Below are 12,126 nucleotides of genomic sequence, written 5' to 3'. Positions count from 1 at the left end.
TGTTCATGTTTCTCTCCACAGGGTCGGGAATGACTCGGTCACCAGTGAGCTACTATGATTATTACAATGGTAGTAGACTGAGTGTCGGTGTACAGCTAGCAACCGACAAACTCCTGGACCAGCTGAGCGTTCTGTCGAGCCGACAACCCGATTACCAAGTTACCGATCTGGTCATACTCGGTGAGCAGCGGCAGCACGGACAGACAGTCCATTGAAGACATTGGTGCCATGTGGGAGCATAGTGCTCAATTCTGTATGCTATAATATGTCTTATGTAAATTTCACTTTAATGAACTTCTATACTTAAGTCACTGTATGCCAAGACTTAATGAAAGATAACACCAGTATAACGCCTTTTGGGGCGACTAACGGAACGAGCGAGAGGGTGGGCCTTGCACGTGCGAAATTGCGAGGGGGTACGGGGACCCGCAGTTGCTTCTGTACACGAACCCCAACTCTAGCCGTCTGTCCTGTCCAGTAACAACCGATAACATTGATATCGACTGCCGGTCCCTGTACAAAGTAGCTGAGGTTTTCTGTGCGTGCCCTTTGACAGCTTATCGTTGTTCCCTGTGAGGGTGCTAGGACAATTTACTTAGGGTCGCTGTACAGTAGCAACTGCGGGTCCCCGTACCTCCAACTGACTTGTGCACGGCAGTCGGCACCCTACTAACCGGTCTCTAGCGACGTGCCAAATTTGGGCACAATCGGCCCAGCCGTTCTCGAGATCTGGGAGCGGCACCCTGCACGTGCGCACGTGCAAAATGGGTCCCAACTGACTTATGCACGGCACCCTACTAACCGGTCCCTAACTGTGTACCGAATTTGAGCGCAATCGGTCGAGCCGTTCTCGAGATCTGGAAACGACCCCTGCACGTGCGCACGCGCAGCAGCACCCCAACTGTGGCACATGGATATGCAGTGCCAAGTGGGTGCCTACCTACATGCCAACTTTCAGCGCAATCGGCCAAGTAGTTACCGAGATATTGCAACAATTACAAAACGGACACCTCTTCTTTTTGCACGTGGCACGTGCATAAGGGGTCACCCACATGCATCAGGAATAGTCCAATAACTACTTGGTAGAAGTCCAATACTTGGTAGTTGGTACATACAAGCCGTAAGCCGTACTCGCCGCGCCATATGTGGAAGGCTTTTGGTGTCAATGCATACATACATACATACATACAAGGAATGAAGCTACCCTACAAAAATTACCGCGTGTAAATCGGTCAAGTGGTTGCTGAGATATAAGCGTCGCAGAATCGTGACCACGGCCGGCCGGCCGGCCGCTCATACTAAGAAATTTCCGTTAATCTAAGGAAAGACTACGCTCGCTTCGCTCGCTCCGTAACTACACTCAGAGAAATATTTACCCTAAAAATATGGGTATTTCACGAGTACCAAATCGGTACTATATTTACGGGTCCTTTAACGCCGAGAAAACGTTTATATCTACTCAGTCAGTGTTAGACTACCTAAACTGATTGTATCACATGACCTACTTTATTGTATACATACCAGCTATTCTTAGCTATCTTTACCTAAAAAATCCGGGTTTTTCACGAGTACCAAATCGGTACTAGTTTTACGGGTTATCCTACCTCCAGAAAACGAGTATCAATACCCTTCATTGTTTCACATGAACTATTATTACGTACAAATACCAGTGGTTCTAGGGTATTACTAGCCACAAAATCCGGGTATTTTTGGAGTACCAAATCGGTACTACATTTACGGGTTATCCTACGCCGAGAAAACAGGTAGCTCAACCCTTTTGCGTCAAAATACCGAATTTATTTGTGTCACATGACCTTCTCACACGCATACGTACCGAATTTGTTTGTGTCACATAACCTGCTCACACGTATACGTACCAGTGATTCTTTGGTATTGTTACCTTTAAAGCCTTAAACTTATCCCAAAGTTATAAGGTACTTTAACACATGCTTTATTTGTGCTACACTTGTCGCAGTTTGCTATAAATAGAACAAAACAATGATATGTAAAACGGAGTTCGCTTGTTTATTGGGTTCCAACGAGATGGACAGAACCGGATGAAGATCATCGATTTAATTAGGAAACATGTCATGACAAACAAATAATCAGATTTTTCGCACGATGTGGACGCAGTCCCTTCCCGCCTACGGCTGTCGTCAGCTGGCGGTCAACCGACCGGTGAGCATTGCCCCGTCCCGTAATGCAAGGTCTATACTCCCATTCGTACCTGTAACACCGTGTACGACACTCCACTTTTATGGCGCAATGCGCGATATCCGACGGCCCTGGCAGTTAGCTTGTTCGGTCGTCGATCCCCATATTTGTCGGCCGGTTCAGGTTGTCCTGACGCTGGTGCCCTTGCACAACACGATCCACCACCACACTCGCCCGGGAAAGAAAGTCTCACTTCCACAATAAACCGCGTGAAACGCGAACAGCACTCGCCGTGCGGCTCCCAGCCTCTACACACACCCACCACGCCGGCAACGGCGGTTCAAACTGGCTCATACTGAAAGCGTGCGCGCCAAACACAAAACGCGGAACGATGATTGGTGGAGAGGAACGCCCTTCTGCGCATGCGCGACCTAGGCCACGCCCCCTGTTAAAATTACTCACAAAAGGTAAATCTACCTGTAAAAAATAAGGAATCAGAAAACCACATTTAAGTACTTATACACCCTTACGAGTTGATGCATGTTACAGGTACCTGTTTTTCAATAACAAGTAGTAGAAAAACATGCTGGTAGAGTAGCCCTACACCACCGATTCTGGTTTGTTAGGTATATGTACCCTCTCTTCTGAGTAATGGTACCCGAATCTGCATGGTACTGTAAACCCATATCAGGTACATTTGCTACAATGTGTGTAAAAAGAACCATAGGTGTACAGGGACCCAAAATAAATGGTGTATATTTATTTCTGTCCGAGTTTTAATATCCGGAGAAATCGGGATACCGGTACCCATAAGTGTAAAATTACCCGTAGAGGGGTAAATTTTTCTCTGTGTGTACTAGCATAAATGCGCCAGAATCACCGTTACTTGCTTTACAGGGTGTAACGAAATTATCCGGACATCTATTTTTTCGCCATATCTGCTCGCACAGTTTCTCTTTTAATGTCAGAAGCTGGAAAATTGGATGAATGCATACCTCTGGTATCTGCTCTCAACTCAGCAGTGACCTGACTTTGCGAAATGACTCTTGCTCTGAGTCAGAGTCGAGTCGCCGACGGGTTCATTTGATAGTTTTCGTTTAAGGCAGTGGAGAGAAAGGAGTACAGTCTCTCGTTTCGTAGTAAGGCTACGTGTTGGTGGCATGGTGGCATGAGCCAGAAGCTGGTCTGTCAGCAGCTGGACATCAGCAGCAGCCAGTAGCACATCTGCCTGAGGCGTAATAAGCTGGGACTTGGTGGCAGACTCAGCCTGGCCTCGATCGCAAAAGGCGCCCTTTGCCAAGTGGTGAGGAGAGTTGTCAAGATAGCGACAAGGAAACGGCACCAATTAATCCGCATACTGACTCGAATTCTTACCAAGGCAGATAATAAGAGGTCCCACATCATGACTCACCGTTACCCGCCCTTTAGCTTGGTTTTACTGCCCTTCAAACTGGAGAAGACAATGAAATTGACGGAAAAACAACCAGTCCACCACCTTTGGCTTCAGGCCAGGGCGTGTCCACTGGTCGAAGGAAGACACGAATGAGGTGACCTGGTCGGATGGGAAGCTGTTCGAGCTGCGATACCCGTTGAACCGTCAAATCGGCCATGTGTGGGCTGCCAGCAGCTCGAATGTGCCGGCCGTCGCCGGCGTCAAACATCCGGCCAAAATCCAGACCTGGAGCATGTTCAGCTGCTGTGTAATATTCAAGCTGTTCATGACGACACAGAAAACCACTATCAGTGACGAGTATTACCGGCGCAACATCCTGGCTAGCGATTGGTTGGAGCCACTCAACCAGACGGTACAGGATGGCTCGGTTTCTGAACGTGTACCGATGCCTGATTCAAGCCGCGCAGTCTTCATACGGGGCGGCGCACCACCTTCAAGTCCCTAGCAGAATGAGAAGTGATGCCGAGAGGACCTTTTTGTTCTTCTGGGCTAAAGGGCTATGGCTTGGAAATAGTTCCCATGCAATTCCATCGATATATTATGGACTATTGTCCATCAGGAGATGAATGAGGGGACACCCGCCACCAGCGCCGCCCAACTGCGGGCACAGGTTAGTAAGGCGCTAATCTATATGAAACCCACTGTGCTGGAAAATCCAGTGGCTGGAATGCTCAAAAAATGTGTACCTGCGCTCTTATGAAAGGTGGCTATATAATAATTCAAAAGGGAAAATATCAGAATGTCTTGCTTCTTAATTACAGCGCGAAGAAAGATGTCCGGATAATTTCGTTACACCCTGTATGTATGCGTGGTGTGCTCGTAACTTTCTTTTCACTCTAGCATATACTCGTACATGACCGTATTATACCTTAACACATGACATGTATCTATATTTTCTGTACGTGTCGGTGCCGAACCACGAGTACCGGCGGACGATGGTGTCAGATGAGCCTCCGGACTCCTCTGCTCTGGACAGCGCCGCTCACGCCGTCGCCGGAGAATCCAGAGACGCGACTGTGGGCGGTGCGGAGGCGTCAGAGACCGGCGCCCTCCCCTCTGAGAAGTGCGCGGACGTCGGACGACATCCCTCGACGTCGTCGCCGTCTCCGCCGTCGCGGTTGGAGGCTGCGACCGCTTCTGCGCCGGTGCCGCGTCGTTCAGCGCGGGAGAGGCGTTGCCCAGTGCGATTCCGGGCGGGGCAGTCTAATCCTGTGGGGGAGGAGTGTGGTGACTTGATGTAAATCAAATGCGTGTGACATGGATCCGGCGGTATCCGGCTACCCGCCGCCCTCCGCTAGCGCCACGCCTGCCGGGTAGGCTGACCCGGGCGGGGCGGCCGACCGCCGGGTCGCGGCGGCGGCCTGACCTTGGGGTCGTCAGTCGGGTCGGGAGCGCAGCGGCCGCCGGGCTGTGGTGTATTGGTATGGTGTCAGTGGTCGCCGAATACAGATACACTTCATTGGCGACGAGGATGAGATGGCGTCGTTCGGCAGCATCGGACCGTATGAAGCGGGACGAGCGGAGTCCTGGGATGAGTACTGCGAGAGGCTGGATCAATTTTTCATCGCAAATGAAGTAAGTGACCCTGCTAAGCAGAGAGCAATTTTCTTGAGTGTTGTCGGCGGGGAAACTTACGGGAAGCTAAGATCCCTTGTGGCCCCTCAGAAGCCAGGTGAGATGCCGCTCAAGGAACTGTTGACTCACTTGCAACGCCATTTTGAGCCAAGGCCTTCAGAAACAGTGGCCAGATTCAGATTTTTTACTTTTTGTCGGGCTGAGGGTCAGTCTGTGCAAGATTACATTGCAAAACTGAGGAAGCTGTCTGAACATTGTAATTTTGGTTCTTTCTTGTCCGCCATGATTCGAGATCGGTTAATTTGCGGAGTCAACTCGGACGCTATTCAGACGCGTCTATTGTCTGAAAGTAATCTCACACTGGAACGAGCTACCGAGATCGCTGTGGCTTTGGAGGCTGCTGGCCATGATGTTCAGGAACTGAGAAGTGGTTTCAGGGACAGAGAAGGTGGCAGCATCCAGGTCTCCACAGCGGACGTGCACCGAGTCGACAGAGCTCCTCGAGCGGCGGCAGAAGCGGGAGCCGACCGAGACAGGAGCACCAGGCGCTGGGGAGCCGGAGTTCGTCAGGTGACTGGTCAGAGGAGTGCAGGCGATTCTCGCAAACCAAGTAAGTCCAGCGCATCCGTTGCGTCCGGAAATGATGCCAAATACCGGTGCTGGAGATGCTTAAGTGGGCAGCATCTTGACCGTAACTGCCCGTTCAAACTAAGACGCTGTTTCGAGTGTTCTAGGCTTGGACACACGCGAGCGGCTCACAGAGCAGGAACGGTTCACGTTGTAGAAGAAGACTTTGAGGTAGAGGCAGCTGAGCCGGCAGCTGAACAAGTTGGTCGGGTTGTCGAAGATGTTTATGATTTGTTCAGCTGTAATAGTGCAAGCAAACGGCCCCCTATTGTCATTACAGCTGAGTTGAGTGGCAAACCAGTCCAGATGGAGCTCGTCGTCGTCGTTGTTCCCTCCAGCCCCCTAGGGGGCGTAGCCGATGAGGCTCAATTGGGCGCGGTAGCCGGCGGCCAAGGCCGCCACCGCGCCGTCGTCCCTTGCCATAGACGCTTCCAGGTGAATATTACCCAGGCGCCGCAGGCGGCGTCCCGCCAGCGCCGGGCATCGGAGCAGGACGTGTCGCGGAGTGTCCGCCTCCTCGCGGCAGACGCGGCATCGTGCAGCAGGGCAGCCCATGTCATTGCACTGCGGGCAGTCGGCCTCGGGACGGCGGCCGATGCGGTGCAGGTACTGCGCCGAGCCGCTCCAGTGTCCTGCTCGGAGCTGGTGAATATCAACCGCGACGGCACGGTCGGCCTCCAGGACGGGGCCGGGACGGCGGTCGGCCCATATCGCCCGGTACCAGCCGTCCGGCCAGCTCCGCTGCCAGGCGCGCGCAGCGTCTCGTGCAACGGCCTTGCATATCGTGCCACCGTCGATCGGAGTGTCATGTTGGGGTAGGGCGCTGGCCTCGCGGGCGAGGGCGTCCGCTCGCTCATTACCGGGGAGCCCGCAGTGTGCAGGGACCCACTGCATGGTTACTGGCTGGCCCCCCTCGGTGAGAGCGGCCAGCAGCCTCCATATATCTGCGGCCAGCGGAGTCCTCTGGGCCGCCGGGCCGCTCCGCAGGAGGGCCAGCGCCGCCATCGAGTCGGTACAGACGACAGTCGGAAGGGAGGTGTCACGGCCATCCATGTTCAGGAGCTCCTCCAGCGCCGCTCTCAGGGCGAATAGCTCCGCGCGGGTGCTGGAGCAGAGGGCGCCTGCCGCGACACGCACCTCCCTGATGTCGCCGTTCGGGGAAATGATGGTGGCTCCTCCTCCTCCATTCAGCACCCCATCCGCGGCGGAGCCGTCTGACCATATCCAGGTCGCCTCGGCCGGAAGCTCCGCCAGACGGCTCTCCGCTGCCTCTCGTCTTGTGTCCGGGTGGCCGTCGCGGCGTCCCCCGGGACCCACCTCCAGGACGATGGTCACACCGGGGACATCGCGCCACGGCGGCCCGGCGGTTGCTAGCCGCGCTTCAAAGGTCAGCGGCGCGCCGCCGCGGCAGACCCGTGCTAGGGCCTCGCGACCGCGGTCCCTCCATCCGGTCGTCGTCTTGAGGCGGCGCGGCGGGGTCGACTCCGCCAGGGCTCGGAGAGGGTCGCCCTCTGGCAGGGACATCGCCAGGCCCAGTAGCCTGGCTGCCACCACCGAGCGGCGCGTGCATGCGGCGGGCATGCCCGCCTCCGACAGCAGGGCGAAGGCGGGTGTTGAGGCGGGGCAGCCGGTTATCACCCGGGCCGCCGCCCGCAGCTCCCTGTCGACCAGCTCCAGGTGTGAAGCGGAGGCCGCAGGCATCCACGCCCCCGCCGCGTACTCTAAGGCCCCCCTGATGTACCCGTTGGCCACCGACCTCAATTGGCGTTCGCCCAGTCCCCAGCTCCTCCCGGTCATGCGTCGCAGCTGGGCGACACGGGGGCGGACCTTCTTGCGCAGCTCGGCACAGTGGGCGCCGAAGTGAAGGAGGCGGTCAAAGGTCACGCCCAGGAGTCTGAGGGAGGGGCCGGCAGTCACCACGGCGCCAGACACCTTGATGCTCAAGCTCGACGCGTCGCGGGCCCATTGGGATAGGACGAGGGCCTGTGTTTTCTCGCCGGCGACCCGCATCTTCCATCTTGATGCCCAGCTGGCGATGATGTCCGCAGCTCGCTGGGCTCGGCGGCCGGCCTCTTCGATGGAGGCGCCGCTGCTGAGCGTCGCCGTGTCGTCGGCATACATGAAGATGTCTGTGCCTGGCACGGTCTTGAGCGCCGTGATCAGGTCAGCCGACCACAGCGTGTAAAGCGTTGGGGCCAGAACACTGCCTTGCGGGAGTCCGGCCCGGAACGGGCGCTCGCCTCCTCGGGCGCCGTTGACCTCGACCGCAGCTCTCCTGTCCCGGAGGAACGCCCATATCCATGCGGACATGCACTTGGGCACCCCCAGGCGGAGGAGCTTGAGGCGGAGCATCTTGTGATCGATGACATCATACGCCCGTGAGAAGTCGAAGGCGAGGAGTACAAACTTTTCCGCGGTCTTGCCCTCTTCCGGTCGTCCTCTCGGTTTCGGCTTGTTCCAGCCATCTTGGACCCGCTGCACCAGTCTTGCCAGGTTCTCTTCAGCCGATCTGCCTCGTCGGAAGCCGACCTGTTCGGGCGGCACGAGCCCATCGCGCTCTACCAGATGGTTGAGGCGGGCGGCGATTAGGCGCTCGGCCAGCTTCGCCAGGTGGCTAGTGAGCGCAATCGGCCTATGGCTGGCGATCATCTTTGGGTCCTTCCCAGCTTTGGGAACTGGGATGATGGTCGCCCCGCGCCACGCAGACGGTACCTGGCCTGTGGACCAGGACAGGTTCAGCAGTCGGAGGAGAGTGGTCTTGGCACCCGGGCCCAGGTGGCGCAGGTGCTCGGCGCAGATGTCGTCTGGGCCCGGCGCCTTCCCACACTTCATGTTGCGTAGCTGCGTGTCCAGTTCCTGAGGCGTAAACAAGGAACAGGCCTCGGTACGGGCATCGGAGCAGACGCAGGGCTCGGCGCGGAGCCTTGTCAGCTCGGACTTCGTCTTGCGGTCTTGGAGCTTATTCCGGACCTGTCGGCTGACACTGGCGTACTGTTTGGCGAACGCCGCGGCCTTGGTCCGGTCCTCCACGGCGCGACGTCCGTGGTCCCCGAGCGCTTGGCCGGGCGGAGCTTGTTCCGCCCCCTCCATCTTCCGGAGAATCTTGTGAACTCTGCCGATGTTGGCAGGCCGGTTCAGCTCCTCGGTCGCGAAGTTCCTGAAAGAGCGCGCCTTCGCCTCCTCCTCGATCTTCGCTGCGCGGCGTTTCGCCTCCACCCAGTGGTCTCTGGCATCTGTCGATCCGGGGGCGGCGTCCAGTGCTGCCCTCGCGCTACGGCGGTCGCGCACAGCCTCCTCCAGTTCAGGGTCCATGGCCCAGGGCTTGGGGTCGGATCTGGCCCCGCGGGGGACATGCAGCACGCTGCACTTCAGCAGCGCGGCAGTGAAGAGCTCGTTGAGTCGCTCTGCCGTGACGTCCTCCGGGAGCCCCGCGAGAGTTGACTCGCAGTCGTCCTCGTAGCCAGTCCAGTTTGCCTTGTGAAAGGCCCAGCGCGTCTTGCGTATCCGTCTTGGGCGGTGTCCGCTCATAGTGACGGTGGTGACCATCGGCAGGTGGTCGCTGCCGATGTCCGTGCCCACCGCCCACGTGCAGCGGCGGGCCAGGTCACGGTGGCAGAAGACGGCGTCTGGAGTGCTGGGTTGTCCCCTGTAGCTGGTCCTGGTGTGGGAGCCGTCGTTGAGGGTGGTGACACCGGTTTGTGTCATCCAGTCCGCCAGACGACGCCCCGTCTCGTCCTCCTCCATGCAGTGCCGATCCCAGGCCGGGTGGTGGGCATTCCAGTCCCCCAACAGTAGGGAGTCTGGGTTGGTGGGGAGGGCCGACGGGTCGAAGTAGTCGGACCTCTGATCTTCTTCGCCAGGTCGGATTGGCGGCCGGTAGAAGTTGTGGATGTCCAGGGTTGGCGCAGGACTGCTGCTCTTCAGGGCGGAGTTGCTAAGGTATAAGCGGATGCCGCACCACTCGGTAGTCGTGTCCGCCATGGCCAGGGGGGCGGTCTCCAGCTTGTCAAAGTTGAGACCCTTGCGGACGTAGATCGCTACGTCGCCCCCCTTGGCCGGGCCTGAGTTCCTCCGCCCCCGTGCCCTTCGGCGGACGGCCGCCGTCTGGAACCCCGGGATCTCGGTGAGAGATGAGGCGCTGAACTGTGCCTCTTGAACCGCGATGACGTCGATTTTCGACTCCGATAGCCAGCCTTGGAGCTCTGTCAACTTGCGACGTAGTCCCTCGGCGTTCCAGCAGGCGATCTGCAGGCGGCTTCGAGTCTTGAGGTTGGCGCGGTATCGGCGGTTCTTGGCTCTCCTGCTTCGACCCCGGGAGCTCCTTCCGGCGGACGCCGCCGCACCCCCGCCGTCGGCACTAGCGGCGGGGGGCGCCGACTCACTCATTCAGCGCAGGCCGGCGCCGCTGCGGACAGCCTCCAGGCGGCATGCCCTCGCGCGGCACCGGCCCGCTGAGCGTGCACCAAGTGTGCGGGTCGACGTGCAGATGGTGTAGGGACGACGGCGCGGTGGAGCGTCGGCCGCCGGCGCCCGGCCCCGAGAGGGCGGGCTGGGACCCGATTGGCTTCCCCCGCCGCTCTCCACGGCGGGGGCGGGGACGAGCCCCACGGAGTCCACCACGTGAAGGTGGGTCCCTCCAGACTCCTCCAGATGGAGCTCGACACAGGCGCTAGAGTGAGGAGCTCTATGAAAGTATGTGGCCTGCCAGTGACCTTCCATTGCAGGACTGTCCGCAACGGTTCCGTACCTACACCGGCGAGGAGATCAAGATCCGAGGTGTCGCCGAGGTTGACGTCGCTGTTGATGGTGCACCTGCGGTTCGACTACCGCTCATGGTGGTCCATGGAAAGGGCCCCAGCCTGTTTGGCCGCAACTGGCTTGAGAAGATACGGCTGAACTGGAACAAGCTGTTCGGTAAGTGTTCCGTGTACACGCTGTCTGCAATGTCGCTTGTGCGGAAGGTGGAGGACGAGTTTCCCGCTGTTTTTCAGGAAGGACTTGGACGGTACACCGGTGGTCCAGTTTCCCTCCACCAAGACAGTTCCGTGAAGCCTCGGTTCTTCAAGGCCCGCCCAGTTCCCCTGGCTCGGCAGCAGAGAGTCGAAGACGAGCTCAAGCGGCTAGAAGAGGCTGGCATCATCAGACCAGTAAGTCACAGCGAGTGGGCTGCTCCCATTGTTGTCGTGCCCAAACATAATGGGGAACTCCGCCTGTGTGGAGACTTCAGGCTCACTGTGAACAGAGCAACAGCTTTGGAGCAATACCCATTGCCTAAGGTAGATGAACTGCTACCTAAGCTGTCTGGTTGTGCAGTGTTTAGCAAGCTGGATTTACGACAGGCCTACAATCAAGTTGAACTGTCGCCAGAGTCTCAAAAACTGGCCACAATAAATACATCAAAAGGCTTGTATAGCTTCGTCCGCCTAGCTTACGGCATTCACTCAGCCCCGGCGATTTTTCAGAGGATTATGACGTCACTGTTGGCGGGTATTCCTCATGTGACTGTATTCCTCGATGACGTCCTGGTGGGCGGACGTGAGGTAGCTGAACATGACCGAGCGCTTCGTGAGGTGCTCTCTCGGATGAGCAGCGCTGGTTTACGCCTGAACAAGAAGAAATGCAGCCTCAGGGTACCAGACGTTACCTACCTGGGGTACCGGATCAGCGGAAGTGGAGTGCATCCGACTTCAGAGAAGCAGAGGGCCATACTCGAGGCACCAGCTCCAGCGGACGTGTCTCAGCTACGAGCCTGGCTGGGGCTGTTGAACTATTACAGTAAGTTCATGAAGGGAGTGTCATCAGTTTTGTCACCCCTGTACCGACTGCTGCGAAAGGGTGAAAAATGGATGTGGGGCCCTAAAGAAAATGCAGCTTTTGAGGCGGCTAAAAATCTTATTATCGATCCACCATGTTTGGCTCACTTCTATGCAAACAGGGAAACGCTTCTAGCATGTGACGCCAGCCCTTATGGCCTGGGCTGCGTTCTGTCCCAGATTGATCCGGAGGGAAAGGAGCGGCCAGTGGCGTTCTACTCCAGAACGCTGACAGACACCGAGAAGCGCTATGCCCAAACTGACAAAGAGGGTTTGGCTATTGTCTCTGGCGTCAAGAAGTTTCATTATTATCTGTGTGGCAGGCAATTCTTGATCAAAACTGACCACAAGCCATTGTTGGGGCTTCTGGGAGAAAGTAAGCCTCTTCCAGTGATGGCCTCTCCTCGCGTGCAGCGCTGGGCTATGCTTCTGTCTGCATATAACTATCGGATGACTTATTCCCCAGCCAGGGAGCAGATACACTGCGATGCGTTGAGCCGCCTA

At 57.1% G+C, this 12,126-nt stretch overlaps 1 protein-coding gene across 1 annotated transcript in view; it reads left to right on the top strand.

Moving 5' to 3' along the window:
* LOC122372887 overlaps nt 1–12,126 on the top strand; it is a 75,927-nt gene that overhangs the window by 5,397 nt on the left and 58,404 nt on the right. Inside the window, exon 5 of the mRNA XM_043350552.1 lies at nt 22–180. Within this exon, the coding sequence (XP_043206487.1) occupies nt 22–180 (159 nt within the window). The remainder of the gene's footprint in view (nt 1–21; nt 181–12,126) is intronic.

This window comes from Amphibalanus amphitrite, unplaced genomic scaffold, assembly GCF_019059575.1.
Source record: "Amphibalanus amphitrite isolate SeventyFive unplaced genomic scaffold, NRLGWU_Aamphi_draft 001413F_arrow, whole genome shotgun sequence".
NCBI classification, from domain to species: Eukaryota; Metazoa; Arthropoda; class Thecostraca; order Balanomorpha; family Balanidae; genus Amphibalanus; species Amphibalanus amphitrite.
The sequence above is the reverse complement of the archived record's forward strand: the minus strand, read 5'-3'. Positions and strand labels throughout refer to the sequence as shown.